This window comes from Gopherus flavomarginatus, chromosome 8, assembly GCF_025201925.1.
Source record: "Gopherus flavomarginatus isolate rGopFla2 chromosome 8, rGopFla2.mat.asm, whole genome shotgun sequence".
Taxonomy (NCBI): Eukaryota; Metazoa; Chordata; order Testudines; family Testudinidae; genus Gopherus; species Gopherus flavomarginatus.
The window spans coordinates 80,647,125-80,671,023 of NC_066624.1; the positions used below are offsets into that span (position 1 = coordinate 80,647,125).

At 40.2% G+C, this 23,899-nt stretch overlaps 1 protein-coding gene across 2 annotated transcripts in view; it reads right to left on the minus strand.

Moving 5' to 3' along the window:
- The window catches only part of DNER (delta/notch like EGF repeat containing), a 289,703-nt gene that overhangs the window by 41,606 nt on the left and 224,198 nt on the right, over positions 1-23,899 (minus strand). For both annotated transcript variants that reach the window (XM_050964026.1, XM_050964027.1), the window contains exon 8: positions 17,722-17,946. In XM_050964026.1, coding sequence (XP_050819983.1) covers positions 17,722-17,946 — 225 coding nt within the window. The remainder of the gene's footprint in view (positions 1-17,721; positions 17,947-23,899) is intronic.

Genomic DNA, 23,899 nt, shown 5'->3' on the forward strand with positions numbered 1-23,899 from the left:
ATTGTTATTGATGTTTAATAAGCAAAAAGGATTATTTAAAGGCAGTGATAAGATGAAAATTTACATTTGTTCTCTCCCTATTAATCAAGCTTTAGGTCAGAAAAATTTAAATACCCCAGCTGTGTTTGACCTTTTACTGAATTGAAATGATATTCTTTACAATGAAAAAAGCAACAGCTAATTTACTGAACTCAAGTTGTTTTCTTTTTAGTACTATGTAATTATCTTGCTTTCCTACCTTTGGGGGAAAATAAGGAGGGCGAATGATGGTGGGTTTTATTTTGTACAAGAGATTATACTGAAGATTTTTTGATTTCTTTGAAAGAGATAAAGAGTCCATTTTCTGTAACTGTCTCTTTCTTTCATAACATTCAAAATTCCTTTTGGAAATTAAGTCAAGTTGTAGAATGAACAGACTTTGGTATTTTCTTACCACATGCATTAAACCATTTGCTATGTTCTATGAAATGACTGATAAACTGAATACTAAGGACTCAACTGTCATTCTGCAACAAGCCCTGAGTAAGAAGTAATGCATAGTTGTGCTTCCCCAGGAAAGCAGACCAAAGACCATCTTGAGACCTTGCTCCAGGAAGGAAGTAATCTGCTCCATCATGATACTTAGTGCCGATTACTTCCTCATCTGTACTGGCCAATGCATTAAATTGGTAGAGCCTTAGCTCCACCCAGTCCCTGCCCCTGCAAGCTCACCTGCATGGGAGGGAGAATAGAGGTCTTGCAGAGGTTGCTTTTCACCCTCCCAGACTGGTGATGAAGATAGCTTGTGCAGGGGATGAGGGAGCCTTCTGCCCTCCTGCTCTCTTGTGCAAGTGGGTAAAGTGGATCACTCATGGGCCATAAAGGTTGTGATATTCTCAACACCATCAAAATTTAATGATCAGCCTTGAGCACCCAACTTTCCATTCTTTGACTCAGATTTTTCCCTCAATAAAGAGTGCAGAATGGGCTTTGAGACTATGATAATGCTACTCTTTTTAGCCCATGTTCTCAAATATTGCAGTACACTATATTCTTCTTATGGACATCCACTTCCATATGGTTTTATTAGTATTTATTAAGCACTGAATGTTCTCAACACTGTACACGACACCAGTGCAAAAAGTTCCTGTCCTGTAACAATATAAACAAAATTATTTTAGAAACTTGTTTTGTCTATCTTTCCTACTGTTTTGCTGTTTAGCTGGCTGTGAAGAGTGTTTTCAAAACAAATTCAAAAACCTTGGCAGTTAGAATTTTGGCATTTCATTTTAATTTTGAAGTATTTGTTCAGATTTGAAAACAAAAATAGCCTGGTGAAATTTCACCAGTTTTGACTGGAAATTGGCTCATTCACTCAGACCTGATCAAATTTCAAATGCTCTTGAAATTTCATTCTGACGAAGACTAATTTTTACATAAAACATGTAATTACACATTTTGAAACTAAAATCATTGTTTCACAAAAGGCATGTAGAGTTGCATGGAAAAGCCATATACCATAGTACTTAATACTACATATTATAAACACATCTTTTCTCCACAACCACTCTAATTTCGAATGTATTGCCTCTCTGAGGTATCACAGCATCTTTCCCACTGAGCTCCGATGTGTAACTGGGATACAACACTATGAAAACTGTTTTGTCAATTATAATACAGCACTGGGTGTCATAGGCACAGGAACTAGAGGTGCAGGGGTGCTGCAGCACTTCCAGGTTTTATGCGGGGCCACTGGCCCTGCACCCAGGCCTCCACTCCCCAGCCCAGGGTTTGGGTCCCGGCTGCTGGTCATGCTCCCCAGCCTCTAGCCCCTTAAGGGCCCCACAACCATGCCTCTGCTCCCCAGCCCTCTGTCTGGAGCTCTGGTCCTGCACACTGGCCCCGTGCCCGAGAACCCGCACTCAGTCCCCCACTCCCGGGGCCCCAGCCGATGGCCCCCCAGTCAGGGCTCTGCTACTAGCCCCATGCCTGCCTCCAGCCTTTGCTTCCTTAACCCCCAGAAAAGAACTGCTGCAACTACAGGAAATGTTGCACCTGCTCATACTGAAGCACTGAGACCAACCTGCCCTCAGCTACAAACCTGCAGGAAGGAAAGGCAAAGAGTAGAAGAGAAAAACCCCGAGCTATTACCAATGAAGTTGCTGCCCCCAGTTCACTTTTCTATTACTCTTTTTAAAAAAATGTTCTAATTATTATATAATGTCTATATTTTGATGACTCAGAGAATGTGTGTGTATGTGTGTGTCTTATATCCATGTCTACATGTGGGATTATAATGTATGTGCTACCTGGGCACATTATTTTTATGTATTATCCAGGGGTGAAATCCTGGTTCTACTAAGCTCAAAATTCAAACTCCCATTGACTTTAACAGGGTCAGGATTTCACACTAGCAGTTTGGCAACCCATCTTGGAATTGATACCTAGTTTTCCCTAATATCTATATACATTATTTTCCAACTAGATTGCAAACTCCAAATTCTTATAATTTATATAATTTCTCCAAAGCAGAGACAAGAAGAAGAATGGAGGTTCCTTAAATAAATTATTGGTAGAAACTCCCACTGCATGTAGAAGATTGACAGACTATATAAGGACATCATCCATGGTACTACAAGCCTCACTGCAATCCCATCTTGCTGTTACAGCTCTAAAAGCTGTTCAACTAGCAGATAAGATTTCTACAACTATCGAGCCAACTTATGTCAAAGCTTCATTGGAAATGCTACTTTCAGCTATTCGTGGTTTATTAATCAAACAGTTTTAATTCTTTTGCATTCAAAATAGACACTGCTACCCAATAAGATAATTCAGTTTGAAAATAGGCTTTAAAAGACTGGAAAAGGTCATTACAAATTGAAAAAAAAATAGCTTTGAAATGAAGGGCTCGATCCAATGTTCTATGAAGTCAACAGAAAGGCTCCATTTGATTTCAGTAGACTGAATCAGGCCATAGATGAGCATAGATGAGTACTGTGATTATTGCATTTTCATCTCCTTTTGATACAGAGCATATAACACAGGTCGCGTGTGTGTGTATGGTTTTGGGTGGAGAGAGAGAAGGAAATATTTCATTTAATAGGAAAATTCTTATATTCACTGGCATTTCTAGGGCTATTCAAGCTGGATGATAAAATTTTTTTTGGTCAGGGTTGAACTTGCAGCCTTAGTTTTGTCCATTTCAGTTTCTGTTCCCAGCAAAGCTAAGGGTATTCAAAAGTCCAAAACAATACATTTTCGTTGTCAGTAATGGCAGGAAATATTGTTGGGCAAAAGTCAACATGGTTTCTGTAAAGGGAAAGCACATCTTACTAATCTGTTAGAGTTCTTTTAAGGGGTCAACAAATATGTGGACAAGGGGGATCCAGTGGACACAGTGTACTTAGATTTCCAGAAAGCCTTTGACAAGGTCCCTCGCCAAAGGCTCTTATGTAAATTAAGTTGTCATGGCATAAGAGGGAAGATCCGTTCATGCACTGAGAACTGGTTAAAAGACAGGGAACAAAGGGTAGGAATAAATGGTAACTTTTCAGAATGGAGAGGGGTAACTAGTGGTGTTCCCCAAGGATCAGTCCTAGGACCAATCCTATTAAACTTATTCATAAATGATCTAGAGAAAGGGATAAAAAGTGAGGTGGCAAAGTTTGCAGATGATATTAAACTGCTCAAGATAGTTAAGACCAAAGCAGACTATGAAGAACTTCAAAAAGATCTCACAAAACTAAGTGACTAGGCAACAAAATGGCAAATGAAATTTAATGTGGAAAAATGTAAAGTAATGCACATTGGAAAAAATAACCCCAACTATACATACAATATGATGGGGGTTAATTTAGCTACAACTAATCAGGAAAGAGATCTTGGAGTCATTGTGGATAGTTCTCTGAAGACGTCCAAGCAGTGTGCAGTATCAGTCAAAAAGCAAACAGGTTGTTAGGAATCACTAAAAAGGGATAGAGAATAAGATGGAGAATATCTTATTGCCCTTATATAAATCCATGGCATGCCCACATCTTGAATACTGCATACGTATGTGGTCTCCTCCTCTCAAAAAAGATATACTGGCATTAGAAAAGGTTCAGAGAAGGGCAACTAAAATGAATAGGGGTTTGGAACGGGTCCCATATGAGGAGAGATTAAAGAGGCTAGGACTTTTCAGCTTGGAAAAGAGGAAACTACGGGGGATATAACAGAGGTATATAAAATCATGAGAAGTATGGAGAAAGGGAAAAAGGAAAAGTTATGTTCCCATAATATAAGAACTAGGGGCCACCAAATGAAATTAATGGGCAGCAGGTTTAAAACAAATAAAAGGAAGTTCTTCTTTACACAGCGTACAGTTAACCTGTGGAAGTCCTTGCCTGAGGAGGTTGTGAAGGCTAGGTCTCAAGTAGGGTTTAAAAGAGAACTAGATAAATTCATGGAGGTTAAGTCCATTAATGGCTATTAGCCAGGATGGGTAAGAAACGGTGTCCCTAGCCTCTGTTTGTCAGAGGGTGGAGATGGATGGCAGAAGAGAGATCACTTGATCATTACTTGTTAGGTTCACTCCCTCTGGGACATCTGGCATTGGCCACTGTCGGCAGACAAGATACTGGGCTGGATGGACCTTTGGTCTGACCCAGTATGGCCGTTCTTATGTAAGATTTTCTGACAACTCAGATTAGAAAGACTTTGTGTAAGTCATTTGGACACTGGCTCTGATGCTCAACTTTCAGATTTATCACAGTTTCAATGGGCATGCATGCAGTTTAGTGTTTGTCTGTTAAGCCTGATGTAACTAAAAATAACGTAAGTGCTTCCTGAAATATAGTCGCCAATCTTGCAATTGGATCCATGCAGGCAAGTCCTTGAAGCCAGCTGGAGCTCCCATCTGGGACATATGTCATAACGGGGTTATCCCCATTCTGTATCTGGCCTTGGTTTGAAAAAGTTTATAGTCGTTCATGTTCTCCTTAGGCATTTCAGCTGCCACCTCTGCTAAACGTCCACTGAGCTGTGGCCTCAATTCTACCATGTACTGGTTTTCAGGGATGCTGTACCCAAGACAGGCTCTTTCAAAATTTTCCAAGAAGGCCTCGGTGTCATCACCTGCCCTGTAGGTGGGAAATTTCCTGGGATGTGGAACCATAATTGGCGAAGGGTTGTTAGGATTGGCTGGAGCCTGTTGCTTAGCCTTTTCTAATTCCATGGCCTGTCAGTGGGTTTCCCTCTGGAGTTCCATCTCTTTTTGTTGTTTTTCCATGTCTCGGCGGTGGGCCGCTTCTTCTTCTTCTTCTTGTTTCCTTCGGTGGGCCACCTATTCTTCTTCTTGTTTCCTTCGGTGGGCCACCTCTTCTTCTTCTAGTTTTCTTTTGTGGGCTGCCTCTTTGATGCTTTCTTCCTTTTCTTTCAGCTCCACCTCTTTTTGTCTTTTTTCCAGTTGTCGCCTGTGTTCAGCTTCTTTGATTTGTTATTCGGCCTCCATTTTTGTATTGGAACGCATGGTTCCTGTTTTCTTGTGTGGGGTGCCCTCTGGTGTTTATTGTCTGAACTGCAGGCTCTGTTGCCTCCTGGGGTCTGCCTAGCAACAGTGCCTTTTTCCCTTTCTTCCTCTAGCTAATCTTTTCAATGTAAAGTAAACCAGAAAAACCACTTTATTTGCATGTGTATAGTGCTGGTATTTGACTCCTAATGGGAGTGCTATTGTGTGACAAAAGACCCATAATAGTTACTTAATGGTTGCTTGCTTAATATGCAAGCCAGAAACTGCAAGAGAGAGCAGAGAAAAAAAAATTCTCTCTGGTTCCCTTTTAAAACCAAACTGTTTCTCTCTGCTTAAAAGCCCCTAGCAGAGAAAAGAAAAATATAATATTCCTACTGGCTTCTGGATTCTATCTATCTCACCACTGCACACCATGTCATAACCTAGTCCCAGATTTGGACCCATAGCGTCCAAAATATGGGGGTTAGCATGAAAACCTCCAAGCTTAGTTACCAGCTTGGACCTGGTAAAGCTGCCACCACCCAAAAAATTAGAGTGTTTTGGGGCACTCTGGTCCCCCCAAACCTTCCCTGGGGACCCCAAGACCCAAATCCCTTGAGTCTCACAACAAAGGGAAATAAACCTTTTCCCTTCCCCCCTCCAGGTGTTCCTGGAGAGATGCACAGAAGCAAGCTCCGTGAATCTAAACAGAGGGATTCACCCTCCCCGTTTCAAGCCTTGGAAAACAGAAGTACCGAGAGCTAATCTCTCTTCCCCCCTCACCCAGAGGGAATGCAAAGTCAGGCTAGTAAATCTAACACACACAGATTTCCCCCTGACTTCTTCCTCCCACCAATTCCCTGGTGAGCACAGACTCAATTCCCTGGAGCTCCCCACTAACGAAAAACTCCCACAGGTCTTAAAAAGAAAGCTTTATAAGAAGAAAGAAAAATACATAAAAATGGTCTCTCTGTATTAAGGTGACAAATACAGGGTCAATTTCTTAAAAGAAATATGAATAAACAGCCTTATTAAAAAAGAATACAATTCAAAACATTCTAGCAACTACACACATGTAAAGTACAAAAAAAACATATAAATCACTATCTGATTTTTTGTACTTACAACTGGGAAACAGAAGATTAAAAAGTAGGAAATAGAGAAATCCTTCCCATAGCCGAGAGGGAGATAGGCACAAAACAAAGAAATCAGACACAAACTTCCCTCCACCCAGACCTGAAAAAGTCTGGTTTCCTGATTGGTCCTCTGGTCAGGTGCTTCAGGTTACCTCTTTCCAGGTGTAAGAGACATTAACCCTTAGCTATCTGTTTATGACAACATATACTTAAGTTCTATATATAACTTAGAAATTGGGGATAAGTATGTATCATTTATTTTACCTCTGAAATCAGAAAAATCTTCTACAAAGCATCAAACTGCTTTTAAAAGTTAATTTACAAATTTACATTAATCTAATGTATCTTTAAAAAAAAGATCCCATCTCTTATAATTAAAATCTACTACAACAACAAGCCATTAGATCAGTGGTTTTCAAATGTTTTGAGCTGAGCCTACCCCCGCTTTGAGTTACAATTATTGGTTGTGCCCCTCCCACCCAAATAAAAAGAGGTGAGTCAGGGTGGAGGTGGTGCTCCTTCTTTGAGCCTCACTGCACTAGGCTGAAGGATGAGCTGCCTGGCATTGTCACTCGCTGCCTCCCGCCCCTCCCCGAACATACCTCCATGCCCTAGGAGGAGCGCCCCATAGTTTGAAAACCTCTGCATTAGATAACGTAAGATAGCCCTATGTGTTCCAGTCTTGAGATAATAAAGACAGCCAGCATTAAAAACCCCATCAATATTAAATGCTGGTTTGAGAGTGCTCTGCAGATTGTGCAGCTACGCAAGTGTCATAGCTATCATTTGTCACTCTTCTATGCTGCACGCTGGCCAGAAAACATGGAAACCAAGCTGCCTACAAGGCAAAAACAAAACATTTCACAGTCCTTGGGCTAAATGAAGCAGTTTAAAATTCCTCTTGTGTAATTTCTGAGGCAGAAGTAACAGAGATGAAAACCCAGCTGACAGTGTATGCCTGATGGTGAAAAGAGAGGGCAAAAGGAAGGACAGCATCAAGGTTGCAGATGAGACCTAAACTCTGTGGTTTTTTTGCCTCTGTAATTAAGACATGATAATGCCTCCTAAGTACTTCAAAACCAGAATTGTTCCTGAGATCAAATGTTAGAAAATTAAGTGGAACTTATGGACTCTGAAGTTCTGAAAACAAGATTAAGTTTCAGATAAGCAACATAACATAAGGAAATAGGTATACAAGTTATGGCTATGAATGTATGCATGCATATATGAGTAGAATATTGTAATTGTAACTATGGTGCAACTACAGCATCACCTCACAGTAGAGTTGCCAACATTGTATTTTAAAAATAAGGGACTTACACCCTTGCCCCACCCCTCCTGCAGATGTCATTATTAGCATTAATAATAATAATAATAATAATAATAATAAGCAGTACTCACCTACATTCACCAAGGGGTATTTCTTCTTGTTTTTTGCAACACTCAGCAACTCCCAATCGTATTGTGCAGAGATGAAAAAATAAGAGACTGTTGACAACCCTACCTCGCACCAGTGGGGGGAAGCAATCAAGCAGAGAGAGGCACCTCCCGGGTAAGCTGTTTACAGGAAACCAACTCCAAGCCCCAACCTTGCACAACCCAGGGAAAGATAATGATGGACCATTCAAGTTAATGAAAAAACACTGAAGCTGAAAAGAAAACCCCAGGCTTGGAAAACCAAAAAAGGAGAGAGTTTGCTCCACTCCATGTAACCATGAATTATCATCGTCAGAGAAAAAGAGGAAAAAATGCAAACCCTGTTAAAAGAAAAGAGGGCTTGAGGGTAAGGATTTCAATAAATTGAGAGCCAGCATCTAAGCAGGGTGCTGTCCATGAAACACTGGATCTCCTCTAGGACAGAGGGCATGCTGGGAAACTGTTCAGAGGCAATAGGTCACTTGTGATGGAAAAGGGAATTTAGCTACCTTGGAAGTGCAAAGCCCGAGATAGCATCTTTATGTTTATTTTCTGCGTAACTGGTCTGGGTTTGCCCTCCTTACTATTTCACCTTTGAATATCTGATTTTTCTATTAAACAATCTTTTTGTTTATTTTTACCCCAAGCAGGTCTCTTCTGTGCAAACTATGTGGTGTGTGTGCGCCAAAGTGAACTGATAACTGGCATCTGGTTTCACTCCTTTTGGGAGTGACAGACAAGAGGGGAAAAGTCCAAGTGTCTGCTAGTTAAGAACTCGGGCAGATGGATATGGGGGGACTCAGGACTGAAAGGGGTTGCTGAGGTTGCTCTGCAAGGGTAACTAGGGAAGCGGATACCAGAGGTGATACCTATGCTTGCAAGCTGGCTACAGGTGTCAGAGCTCTGAGCCATGGCAGCATAGCAAAAAGGCACACCAAGCTACAAAGCAGGGGTTACAGAACCCTTTACTGCTCTGGGTAATCCATGAAAAGTCACAGTATCTGAGACACATTATATGTATCCAACTGTATCCAGGGCCGTAGCAACAAAGAACGTGACCCCCTCCGAACGTGACCCCCCATATGTCCGGGGCCCTTACACTGCAGAAACTTGAATGCGGTATTTATTTTATACAATATACAGGGTTCATATTATGTATACATAGGCCTACAGTGAACATGTATTCCGTATTTACGCAAAGCGCTTCTTTCTAGCCTTGTTCTCCGCAAATTGGTTAATCAATGCGTCATATCCAGAGATCTGGCAATCTTGTTTTCGACTGAGATAACTGCAAGCGCAGAAAGCCTGTCATCTGTCATGTTTGAGCGCAGGATATTCTTGATCAGTTACATTCTGCTGAAGCTCCTTTCAGCACCAGCGACAGTAACTGGTGTGGTCAGAAGAATTCTGATGCAAATGCAAAGATTCGGATATATCTCCTGAAGGCTGTTCTTGTATACGTACGTTAAAAAATTGTTTGCCGTGACAAGTCCTCTCTCTTTCTCGATGACATAAATAAAACGATTCAATTCCATTATGAGTTCGTTGGCATCAATGTCTTCCAATTTTCTTTCAAAATTTTTGCTGTGATTCTCCAGTTCATTTTCTCTGTGACACTGCTTCAGGCCGTTAGCGTTGTACAAAAATCCAAACAACTTATACCACTCCACGAGTTGGTCAAATTGCGATGAAACAGAAGATATGGCCTGATCAGTGAGAACAAGAAGGAACTGCGATTTGAATTTTTCTTCAGCAGAAAGACGACTCGAATCATCAGCACATTCGTAATCAAACATTCTCTTCTTATGTCGCACCCTGGTTTCTGGAAACACCTGCTCAATACCCATATGCTCTGCTATTTCACGTGCATTTGTGACCACAGAGTTATATCCTGTATTTCGATAGTCTTCCAAAAACTTCATTGTAGCACCGACTTCTGCCTGCAGTACGTCAATTGACACATCTGGTGACTGAATTAATTTGCTGGTTTTATTGACGTGAAATAGTATATCGTACCACGCATACACAGTCAGAACAAAAGGCCACATAGTAACATGGTCTAAAAGCGCACCGGCTTCTGTTGCTGTATTGCCATCTTTCTTTTCGAGCGCATATTCTCGCAAAGATGACAAAGAATTGCACAATTCTTCAAGGTGATAACGCAATGGCTTCACAGCATCAATTCTCGATTCCCAATGAGTGTCCGATAACCCTTTAACAGATATTGGCATGTGTTCCTGAAGTATATCCCAACGTGAAGGTTATCATAACATATTCCCAGATTTGGACCTTAGCGTCCAAAATATGGGTGTTAGCATGAAAACCTCCAAGCTTAGTTACCAGCTTGCACCTGGTAAAGCTGCCACCACCCAAAAAATTAGAGTGTTTTGGGGCACTCTGGTCCCCCAAAAAACCTTCCCTGGGGACCCCAAGACCCAAATTCCTTGAGTCTCACAACAAAGGGGAATAAACCATTTCCCTTCCCCCTCTTCCTTCCAGGTGTTCCCTCCTTGGATTCCTGGAGAGATACACAGAAGCAAGCTCCGTGAATCTAAACAGAGGGACTCCACCCTCCCTATTTCCAGTCCTGGAAATAGGTACCGAGAGAGAGAGCCAAGCTCCCCCTCCCACCCCCCTCCTTCACCCAGAGGGAATGCAAAGTCAGGCTAGTAAATCTAACACACACAGATTTCCCCCTGACTTCTTCCTCCCACCAATTCCCTGGTGAGCTACAGACTCAATTCCCTGGAGTTCCCCACTAAAGAAAAACTCCAACAGGTCTTAAAGAGAAAGCTTTATGTAAAAAGAAAGAAAAAATACATAAAAATGGTCTCTCTGTATTAAGGTGACAAATACAGGGTCAATTGCTTAAAAGAAATATGAATAAACAACCTTATCCACAAAGAATACAATTTAACACATTCCAGCAACTACACACATGTAAATACAAAAAAACAAACCTATGGTCTTCCTATCTTTGTTCTTACAACTTGGAAACAGAAGATTAGAAATCAGGAGGCAGAAAAATCTTCTCATAGCCGAGAGAGTAGAGGCAGAAGACAAAGAACAAAGAACTCAGACACAAACTTCCCTCCACCCAGATTTGAAAAAGTCTTGTTTCCTGATTGGTCCTCTGGTCAGGTGTTTCAGGTCACTCCTTTCCAGGTGAAAGAGACATTAACCCTTAGCTATCTGTTTATGACAAAGGTGAAGAAGAAAAGATAATGTATATTCTGTTAATCAGACCGAAAAAGTCAACGGCATATTTCGATGACTTTGCCGCGTCTGAGATCACAAGATTTCAAGTGTGAGCTCCAGATGGTACATACAAGGCACGGTCATTTATTTCTAGCATGCGAGCTTGAACTCCTTTATTCTTTCCTCTCACATTTGCGCCGTTATCATAAGCTTGGCCTCTCATGTCAGCAATGTCTATTCCTAAGTTGTTTGCCTTTTCAAGAAACGCTTCCAATGAGCCCTCATCTGTTGTATCATGAACATTAAGAAAACCAACAAACGCTTCAGGAATATTGACACCATCTTCACCGCTGCATTCAACAAAGCGTAACACCACAGACATCTGTTCTTCATGTGACATGTCGGGAGTACAGTCCAAAATAACTGAATAATATTTTGCTTTTTTAAGCTGCGCTATGTTGGCCTCTTGAATGTTACTGGCAACAAGTTGAATCAGCTTGTTTTGGATCTGTGGACTGAGGTACTGAACATGTGTCTCTGCCTTCTTAATCCTCTGTAAAAGTTCGCTGAGGACAGTATCATACTTTGCAAGCAATTCAAACAGTCCCAAAAAGTTGCCATTAGAAGGATTGCCAAGCTTTTCATTACTTCCTCGAAATGCCAAGTTTCTTTCGGACAAGAAAATAACGACATCAACTATGCATTTGACAACATTTCTCCAGAAATCTCTTTCTTTCAGAAAAGCCTGCAATTCAAGTTGGTCAATAGATGTACGGTTTACTATGCCTGACCGAAGGTCAAACCATTTCCCAATATAGTCTTGATGACCTTTGCCTGTTTCATGCTGCTGAAGTCTTTTTGACAGTGCTTTCCAAGCAGATGTTCCATGACGTAGCAGTATGACGCCAGTGCCAAATAATTTACAACAAAAACAAAAAATGGCATCTTTCTGAACTGAGTACATTAACCATGAATGTCTTATTTTCTCGCCATTTGCCATAGCTCGATAGAAATGAGTACTTGTGAACCTCCGTCTTTCCTCGTTAAATGGAAATTCGTAACTTTCATTCTGCTGCGGTGGGCCACGTGCAACAATGTCACACACTTGCCTGTCCGATATTATAGATGGCCAATCTCCTGGATCATCAGTCAGTGGTTCAGATTCAGATACTCCTTTCCCGGCAGCAGCTGGAATATCTGTCACAGTTTGTTTGGTAGAACAACTGGCTTCACCTTCGACCTCACTTGAAGCACTTCTGGATACGATTCGTCGCTGCTAGCGCTGTCCGTTTCATGTGCCTGTACCTGTACATTGGATTGCAGCGCAAAATACGTTGACAACTTTGGAAATTTCTCAAGTTCCTTCTCGGCATCTTTTGCTGCCTTTCGTTTACTAGCTCCGCTCTTATACATTCTCTTAGACATCACAAAGCACACTTCTGTGTTGGAAACGATAAAAAACTAAACAACTAAATTAATAACATTTATCCGCCAACCGCCATTACAAACGCAAATACACATTCTTTGAATGGGTCCAACTAAAATTCGAAACTGACCGACAGACAACTGATGTAGCCAATAGTATTATGATGTATCATAATGACTTCACGGTTTTGTCAGTAAAATCGACATGGATTGTGCAATAGCATCAATAAATGTCACTTACCTAGTTATACCTTACATTTTTTTTGCCACTTTTAGGGGCCCCCCCTTCCTTGCGGGGCCCCCTCCGGTCGGAGGGTACGGAGGGCGCTCGCTACGCCTCTGACTGTATCTCTGAGAGGAATATTCCTATATGAAATACCTCTAGCCTAGGGGAAGGCATGATGGGCTGTGAACCTGGAGACCATAGATTTGTTCTCCTCTCCCTGGCTTAAATACATAGCACTTGACTTGGACAGTGTAAGATATCAGTCCTGTTTCATTCTACACTAACCACTGCTTACTGGGAACAGTGTGCCTCAGGGCAGTGCTAGTGAGCTACTGAGCCTTTCGCCTGTACATCACCGGTTTGCATATAGCCATCTCTGCAGAGATTACTAGGTGTTCCCATCTAATGGATGTTTGGTGGCCCTTATATGAGAGGAGTTTGGAAAGTCTCAGTTCCAGCTCTCACATCAGAAGCTCACTATCATGCTTTGCACAGAATGGCAGACTCAGTGAGGCCAAGGAGTGTGGGGGCCTGGAAGGCTGAACTAGCCCTACTACCCCTAGAGTAAGTCTCCTCAGATCAAGACTGAGGCATGCTGGCAAGGCAGGGCCTCTTGGAAGTCTGCCCTGCTGCTGCCCTGTAGATAAGCAGGGGATTAAATTTGCCAGGGCTGTCAATCTTATCCCTTTCATCAACACCAAATCCACTCAAGTTTTTAAACTTGAAGTTGATGGCCGTATGCAAACCAGCTCCTTAAACACTGGCATAAAATGTCACACATGGAGCTACGAAAAATATCTGAGCTACTGACTTCCATCTGAAAGACCTTTACTTAATTTCTGGGCCTGGATTACTACTTGGGTCCAGTCTGCAAACCTTTAACCATGTGAATACTGTTTAAATAAAAATATGTTTCCACAAAATAAAAAAGCTGTGGAATGAGAGACAAAAAATCCACAAATAGATTTACATAGCTAGTCTCAAAAGTAGTAATTTTTTCGTTTCTTTTTCCACAGAGTATTCAAGCCCTCTAGGGTGCAGGGGTTTGGGTTGATTTGGCATGTTTGCCCATGGATCATGCAAAGGTAGAACATGGCACTTAGCGTTGCAGATTGTAACCCTATATTTGTTTCCTATCAGTTGCTGAAAGGAAACCTTCCAGAGCATACATACTACTGATATTTTAATACCTACATCTTTAGTTCTGACATGCCACTTTAGCGATGCATCAGGAACTACTGGAAGATCAAAAGGTTTATTGAAGCAATGAAACCCTTTGCTCACAAAGAACCACTCTCCTTTTTGGTCAGTTCTGTAGCTCTCCCGCCCCCGCCACCCCACTCTTTTCTTCTCCTGCAGGAATGCTTCTTCACTCTGTCCCACCTGTTAGAAGCATGCATTGGCTGGAAAAGCTGTGGTTTTCTGTTAGCCTGAAGAGTACTGGCCAGGCAGTCAATTTATAGGGTTCCACTGCCAACCTATCCAGTTCCTTTTACTACTCTTGCTCCCTCCCTCACTGGATTTTCGGGTGCCTCCTCCATATCCACACAGTTGATTCCCACTCCCATTCATTCCTGGTGGGGGAAAAAATCAGGAATGAAGCTGTTAATACTAAAATCTCACCAATTTCCTAGTTCTATTCAATGAAGTTAGAAAAATAATACCTGGCAAGTTCTCCTATCTGCAATGAAAAAAAGATATTTTTGTCAGATGTGGAAATAATTAGTAACCTGATATGAGTTTTAGTTTTCACCTTCTTTATAAAATAGGATATGTTAGCTATATTTAAATATGATTAGGCTTGTTGCTCTTCAGCTACATACCCAATTTAATCTATTCTCATGGGATTCCTCTATTATGCAAACTAATGATAAACTTTCAAGGATGTAATTGCTTTATGACTGGAAAATTGAGAGACTTATCTTCACCTCCTAAAATATGAAATTCATACCAGATGCTAGGAAATAGCAAAGTTTTTGTCTCATATAATACCATTCGCCAGGCCAGAAGACAACTGGTGTCCACTGGACACTTAAGTCTACTGGACAGCAAGTGGACAGCAAGTGAACCCGGGCATAGCCTCGTCTTCCATTTCATAACCCCATTTTCCTCCCTCTGTATGGAATTGTGTAATTTCACTACCACACTGCAAAATTCTCGGTACAAGATTTAAACTGGCTTCCAATGATTTGTGAACAATTATGTCACCTGTTGCGATACTCAAAGACTTTATGTAATGGTTCAAATCCATATTCTTGCTGCTAATCTGTGAAGAATATTTCAACATATTTTAATTCAGGGGTCGGCAATCTTTAAGAAGTGGTGTGCCGCGTCTTCATTTATTCACTCTAATTTAAGGTTTCGTGTGCCAGTAATACATTTTTACATTTTCAGAAGGTCTCTTTCTAGAAGTATAATATACAACTAAACTGTTGTTGTATATAAAGTAAATAAGGTTTTTAAAATGTTTAAGAAGCTTCATTTAAAATTAAATTAAAATGCAAAGTCCCCTGGACCAGTGGCCAGGACCCAGGCAGTGTGAGTGCTACTGAAAATCAGCGTGTGTGCTGCCTTTGGCATGTATGCCATAGGTTGCCTACCCCTGTTCTAATTTATATAAAAGGGCTGCAGTACAGTATCTAGAAGCAATTGTTCACTTGCACTATTCACCAGAAACTACTCGAAATTCTTCGTAGTGCCCCAAGAGACTGCCAGTTAATTGTATCATCCATACAGTGGTGATTGTCCAAAAAGAATAAATAAATTAGGAAATTTCTTGGTTCCTCACTCAACAACTTTTACTAGTCTTACAAAATGCCAGTATTGCAGATTGGGAATCTCTGACAACAATTCACTCTTGTCAGGGAAAATGGTAATTTAGCCAAATTTCACCACACCATAAAATTGTCTGAAACTGGAAGCAGTAGGCAAAGCATGATCTTTCTTCCTCACAACACCAATAACCAGTCAGCCAATTAAACCAAAATATTGCCTTTACCTTTCTTTTGTCCTAAACTGCAACATTCCAACTCTCACCACATTTGCAGAGCAATAAGGTGGTATAACAATAGACTTCAGGATAGAGAAGCTGAAAGCTCTTTCCATGATTTACACAGACCAGAGGAAGGGCATGAAAACATCTAAAATGGTACCACTCAAACTGGGGATCAATAGCTGAATGTGGTCTCATGGAATCTATGGATCTGAGCTCACTTTCTTTTGCTTTGCTCCCAGGAGTACTAGCATATTTCAGGCAATATGACAAAGTACCACAAGGAGTGCTAAACAGTTGAAGATTTATTGGCAAGTCTCAGTTCCAGCTCCCACATCACAAGCTCATCATCACGCTGTGCACTGACCATTACGAGATCAACTTATGGGATCCCTCCATATCTGGCCAAGAAACCAGGAAAGGAGGAGGAAAAAAAAAGGTGAAAGAGGAAAAACTCCCCGTTTCCCTAGAAGTCAAGAGAGGATGATGAGAGAACAGACATTGTGCTCAGTGGAGCTGCAGCTACTATAATGTTGCCATTTGTGCATCATAGGATTACATCAATATATAATGATATTGATATGGTGAGGCGATGCCACAATGCAAACGTCATACTGCACTACCAAGATGTCACGCTGGCTCTTTTCAATTACATCACTGATTTCTAGCCCAGCAAAGCTGAGTACATCTGCCCTGAAATACGTTCATCTTTAGATAAATAAACCAACAATGAAACAAGTGTATATGTCTGTTAACAAGATCCCTTTGCAAGGAATCAAAAGAAAGTAGCTCTGCACATTTCAACATTATGATCCTAAGTGGTCAACACAACACTAATTTGCCTATTATGAGGTGGATGTTTTTTCTTCTGCAGATGCAGTCTTCAAGGGTACAGTTTTGCAAACTGTACTTTTTCAGGATAGATTCACTTGAAAACACTACAAAAATATTGTCTCTCTTGATATTGCCTTAATTGTTCGTTCTCTATGCATTTTCAAACATGAAACCTGGATTGCTGCTTACTACTCTGCAAGGCTGGTTGATAGCAATGAGAAAGAGAGGATATTTTTTCCTTTTCTGAATTTTTGTCTGGACGAACCTTCTCTATATTAGCTTGAACAGTTCTGTTTATGTAGTTATCCCTACTGGAATATGGAATTGTCAGAAATTTCTTCTTATGATAAATCTGTGTATTCAGAAACTGCAGAGGGGCAACAACCCCCACAGGTTGCTGGGGGTACCTTACCCACAACTTCTAGACTACTGGCTTTCATTATGAGGAGAAAAATTACAGAAAGGGGGGAAAAAATCTAATTTCCTATGCAATCCAGAAGCTATTTATTTCTTGCCTATATAATCACATGCAGTTTTACCACCTGATCCAGCTATCTTTGCTCACAGAGCAGTTCCACTGAAATCAATGAGTGTGAAAAAAGGCTGTAGGATTGGGCTCTTAGAGATAACTAAACAACTGAGAGTGGTTTATATTTATTTCTTCGTGTTTCCAGCTCTTCCCCAATAGCCAATTTTAAGTCTTCCCATCCCTTTACTTCATTTTTCATTTCGTTGACATTAGATGCCTCACCTTAAAAATTCTCATGCTGCAAGCTTCTGTTCTACAATACAGCTGTAAATATAAACCCACCCATATGGAACTCAGCGTGTATTTTGAGTGCTTACCCTGCAATTTCTGATTATCCAAATGGAGTGTGTAGATTCCTATCATTATTCTAAACAGATAGAACATCTGCTCAATGTGTATTACATACTGAAAAGAAAAAAGGAAGTAATTTTAAACTATGTATCCGAAGCTGTGTAAGAAGTATTTAAAGATTTATAAAACATAGAACTGGTTGGTACAAACCAGGGATACAGAGGCATTTATAACTGGTTCCAACACTGCGACAAATGCCATGTGCACAAGGATTCAGAGCACAGAAGTCAATCAGCTGAGAACAGGTAGGTCCCGTGAATCCAGGACTACAACTGCAGGAGTAATCAAGTCTCTCTGCGAAACAGGTCCCATTGTTCTGGCAGGGAGATGAAGCACAGGGGTCAACTTTCTCTTCACAAGAAGATCCTAAAAATCCTGGTTGGAAAGAGATGATTTTCATAAGTAAAACTTCTTTACAGATATGCTATTTTTTTGTTAAAAAAAAAGTGCAGTAATGAACAGTTACACATTTTAGTATTTCTAATTGACTTTGTGGAAGAGTTACAGAAACACATGTATGCACAAAAACGTTAATTCTGGCAGCTGACATGTTTGTGATATTATTGCAACTCAGTGCATAAGGAGTGTAACTGCTTTGATGTGGCAGGATTTCAAAGATATTTGCAAAATATTACATCAAGTGTCATTCATCTCAAACAATTCTAAAGGTACGCTGGTTGGTTTAATATAGAGAAAGTGAGAAAAATCAGACATTGGGTAAGCAGGTATAAATCACATGAATATCTTGGAGCCAAATTCATCCCCAAAATCAAGAGAGCTGGTAACATGGGGATGGTGGAGCAGTAACAGTAGCAAACACTCTGTGAGGGATATTCCTAGCTAGACCAAAAATACTGAATTCAATACATGTGTTGTGGCATCTCTTGCTATCTATTATTGATCTTGGAAGTATAACTGTTCAGAACAATCTCCTTTTACACTTCAGGTGATTGTATTTCATCAGTAATACATTTCCATTAATCCTGACAGGATGTGTTACTTCCAGGCATTTTTACAAAGTTTTTCTTTTCTTCCCTCCATAATTAATCATTATTTAGACACAAAAGTGAATTAAACAGCCATTTTATTTTACTGTAGTTTTATCACTGCAATAATAGACAGCACCTGACAAAGATTTTTCTACAGATTTTAAAAGCAGAACAACTCTACGAAATAAGAAATGGATGAAATTACATTTTCAAGTGCAACAATAGAGAAACAAGCATACAATGGTATATTCAAATCATACTATTTGTTCTTTACTGGTGGATTTCTTAATATAAGAGGCAGTAAGGTCTAGTGGACTGCGCTAGACGTCAGGAATTGCTTAATTGTGGTCCATGCTCTAAATTCTGCTTTCAGCTATTGCAGTGTCAACTAATTTAAGAAGAATTACAGGACTTACACCATGGTAACTGAGATCAGATCAAAGTCCGTAGATTTGGAGTAAATGTGTAAAAGAAATTAATGACTACAGATGTAAGCAAGAGGAGAATCAGACCCACAGTACTGCTGTTCAGACCCCTTAATTCTACTGCATAACAAAGGAATCAGAACACAAATAAACAATGAAAAGTAACTGTTCAAACTTCAGTGTATTGAATATACATGGACTACCAGTAAAAAAATCTGAGAAGGCAGGTGAAAAACCATTTATTTTTTAAATCTCAGGTTTTTAAGCCAGTCTCATGAGTTTTGAATGGTTGGAACTGGCAATACTGCACGCGCTTAGGAATTCTGCTGAAGGGAAATGGATTTACGTATGCTAAGCATGTTAATGCTTAAGTGCTTTGTGTTTTCCATGCTGGCCTGCTTTGGGGGTGGTGTGGAACTACCCACCCCAATGGGAGCTCCAGAAAAAATGCTTTCTGGAGACCCTGGGTACATGGATGAACTTAGAATGATGAATCAATCCTTTATGCCCAGATAGCTGTTTCCCAAGCACAGAGGTTGTGACTGCTTTGCAAGCTTGTTCTTCCCCACATATTCACAAAAGGATCAGGGACAAATATGTACGCCAAAAGGCTTGGTCTGTGAGACCAGAGGAAGAAATGAATTCCAGAGCTGAGGGCCCTCTGCAGAGAACACCTAGCCATCAGCCTGATAACATTTAAAATCTAGGGACAACAAGCTTGAGCCCAGCAGCTCAAATATCCTGATGAGTCACTGGGAGAGGTAATTTCTGAAGCAGTAAGCCCCTAAAATATAGTACCTGATGTTTTACAGATAAAGTCAGCTAAGCGAATGGGAAGCCAGAGCAATCCCTTACAACAGATATCTGCTCCCTGCAGTGGATACTATCTACTACCCCCATGCAAAATGCAATGAATGTTAATGTTAACAAGATACAGATTATTGAAGTGAGGGTTAAAAAGGAAATGCCACAAACCCCTAGCAAAGCCCAAACAAAAATTCTTGGTCACTGCTGCCATCAGGATTCCAGGAGCATCAAAAAACTACAAATATCTTGGACACAGGCTGAAGAAACCCGTCAACACAGAAGGTGTAAAGCATCTCCTCCATAACTTCACAATCCTAACCCAAGACCCACAAACATTACCCCCATCTTTAATGGACTGAGCTTTCACCAGTTAGCTCATATCCATGTCCCAAAGTCAGCCAGGCATTAGGGGAAAAAGGCAGAAAAACTGCAGGACCTAAGCCTGACAGACCTAAAATAACCAGCAAAAACTCATAATTGTGTATTACCAAGGGAACTGAGCCAATAAGCCTATGTGGCCTCTTTGCTAACTCTGAAATTAGACTAAGAAGGACCAAGGAAAATTTGAGGCCTCCAACATGATATCAAGGCTGTCTCACTACAGTCTTTGCAATAATCTTCTCTAAAAAAGGAAGATTAACAGATGGATAATGTCATTTCAAGTGACAAAACAATTCCACAGCATATGCAGACTTAAATACACTAAAGCAGGTTGCCGTTGTGCTGTCTTTGAACGTGTTGGGAAATTTGTTCTGCAGTTGAAGTGTTATGTATGAGTTAAATATATGCAAATACTAGAATCAAATATAATTACACTGCTAAATTGAAGGTCTGACTTTTCAGTGCTTCTGACTGTATATTTAAATCAATACCTACCAGTAAAATAAAAACATTAATGAAAAAATTAATAGAAGTGCATCGATCAAGAACACTTCTTACCAATTAAATGGTAAAAAATGGGTTTTTCATTTATTTTGCAGATAAATATCATCTGAAATTAACATCAGCTAAAACTGCAAAAAGGAAGTCCTAACAAGACATGATTAAAATGGGGAAATGACAGGAGATTTCAGATACCAGAATGCAGAATTTACCAAAGGCAAAGAAATAAAATAGGAAGCAAGGAGGGATGGCAATACACCTCTACCCCGATATAACGCTGTCCTCGGGAGACAAAAAATCTTACCGCATTATAGGTGAAACCGTATTATATCGAACTTGCTTTGATCCGCCAGAGCGGCCCCCCCGCCCCCCCCCCCGAAGGGCTGCTTTACTGCGTTATATCTGAATTCGTGTTATATCAGGTCGCGTTATACCAAGGCAGAGGTGTATTAGTAATAAATTCTATTGCTCAAAAGAGATGATAAAAATATTTTTGCTGACAGCCATTAGGTTAGACGTCAAAGACAACAGAAATAGTCAGAGAGGTGATATTCCTTAGACGTTGCTGTAGACCTCCAGCATAGCAAGAGAAAATAAATCAAGAAAAGTTTTCAGAGATGAGAGCTCTGAAAGAAAGCCAGAATTCTGATCATGGGAGAATTTTAATTACATGGCTACTGAGTGGATAACAGCCATGCAAAAACTAAGAAAGGTAAATGTTTTCAGAGGTAGTGCAAGATTCTGTGAACAACCAACTTGGCTGGAGATTATGTTAGAGCTAATCCTAGGAAATGTGCCAAATGTGATCAATGAAGTTAGTGAACATCAAGGACTAGAGATAACAAAATCTTTAGATTTGAAATATGTGGATAAACACTAAAAGAAGTAAGATACATGCTTTTGATTTTTCTTGGACAAAGCCTTTTATGAGGAAATATAAAATGCTCTATGGAAATTTCATTAGAATTTTATAAAAAAGAGATGCCTATCATAGGGAAATGAGAAATAATTAGGAAGTAGTTGTAAGACTTTAATTGACATTCATCCTAGCCAAGTCTAAACACATAAAAGGGCAACAGAGACCAAACTGGTTAAAGCATTAAATAGTCTAAGTAATAAGGTAGCTTTTACAATTAAAAACCATATGGAAGGATGTAAGGTAAAATGATAATTATTACATTAGCAAATATGTAATGAAGACTTAGTTACAGTAACAGTTAAAACGGAAAGTATTTTTCAAACATACTCACATCCTTTTTTATACTGTTAAGAAGAATGGTGCGTTCCGTAATCACTAGATACTTTGGGAAAGGGAATCACATGTACACAATAGGTGTATTCCCCACTTATATTGTATCAAGGTGATAGATGGAGCTATTGTGCAAGTATACAGAAGTTAAAATCAACTTTGCTAGACGTATTAGAGAAAACCCATCTTGCCCAGGTATGGAAAACAAATCCAGAAATGGTGAACACCTCCACACTTGGACTGTTCCTAGTCTATTGTCAAACTTCACTAGTCAATAACTCTGCTAGTCAATTAAAATTCATGGAGCTAGTGTGCATTTTATTGGCTGGTAGTGCAAATCAACTCACCCTAATCACAATTTAATACCTTCTGTTGGTCGTCAAGCTTTAATTTTCTCTCACTGTACCACTAACTCCACGTCAACAATATTCTTAAATTTCACAGAATCATCGAAATGTAAGAACAGAAGGGACTAGTTCCCTGCATTGAGACAGGACTAAGTATTATCTAGCCCTGGGGTTCTCAACCTTTTTATTTCTGAGGCTCTCCTAACATCCTATAAACACTCCATGGCCCACCTGAGCCACAACTGTTTTTCAGCATATAAAAGCCAGGGCCAGTATAAGGGGGTAGCAAGCAGTGCAATTGCCCAGGGCCCCACACACAGGGGGCCCCGCAAAGCTAAGTTGCTCAGGCTTTGGCTTCAGCCCCAGGTGGCAGGGTTCCAGGCCCCAGGCTTTAGCTCCACATGGCAGGGCTTTGTTTTTTTGCCCTGGGCCCCAGGGAGTTTAATACTGGCCCTGCTTGACAGACCCCCTGAAACCTCCGACCCCTGGTTGGGAACCACTGATCTAGACCATTCCTGACAGGCATTTGTCTAACCTGATCTTAAAAACTTATGATAACAGAGATTCCATGGCCTCCCTAGGTAATTTGTTACAGGACTTAACCACCCTTACAGTAAGGAAGTTTTTTTCTAACGTCTAACCTAAATTTACCCTGCTGCAATTTAGGCCCTTACTTCTTGTTCTGTCCTCAGTGGTTAAGGAGAACAATTTGTCACCTCTCCTCTTTAACAATCTTGTACATACCTGAAAACTGTTACCATGCCGCCCCCATCTTCCCTTCTCCAGACTAAATTAACCCAATTTTTCCAGTCTTTCCTTGTATATCATGTTTTCTAGACCTTTCATCATTTTTGATGCTCTTCTCTGGTCTTTCTCCAATTTGATCACATCTTTCCCAAAGTGTGATGCCCAGAACTGGGCACAATACTCCAGCTGAGGTCTTCTCAGTGTGGAATAGAGTGGAAGAATTACTTATTATGTCTTGCTTAAAATGCTCTGGCTAATACATTCTAGAATAATGTATTTTTTTTGCAACAGTATTACACTGTTGACTCATATTTAGTTTGTGATCTACTATAACCCCATATCCTTTTCTGCAGTACTCCTCCCTAGCCAGTTAAAGCCCATTCTGTGTTTGAGAATTGATTATCCTTCCTAAGAGAAGGACTTTGCATTTGTCCTTATTGAATTTCATCCTATTTAATTCAGACCATTTCTCCAGTTTGTCAAGATCATTTTGAATTCAAATCCTACCATGAGGCTTGAAATATGAGGATCAAAGTGACATTTCAATCAAACAGAAGAAATTGAAAGAGAAAAATAAATGTCCCTCTCTCAGTCACTGAACATGTATCTATATTAGTGCTAGAGAGGATTTCCTGGGCCATCTAATCCAGTCCTTACACAAGTGCAAACATTTCTTCTATCTACTTCTCTGAATGTAAAATCCAATTGTGCCCTGAAACAAGTTGCTTCAGCAAATGCACGTAGTAGATTATTTCCCAGATTATTCTGTATATTTGTCAGAGCTGAAATATAATGTTAAACAGAAAATCATGGAATCTTCAAGCCTGATTCTCTAGTTACTAACCGTTCTTTAAGGACTCTTTAAAACTATTAAAGATTATT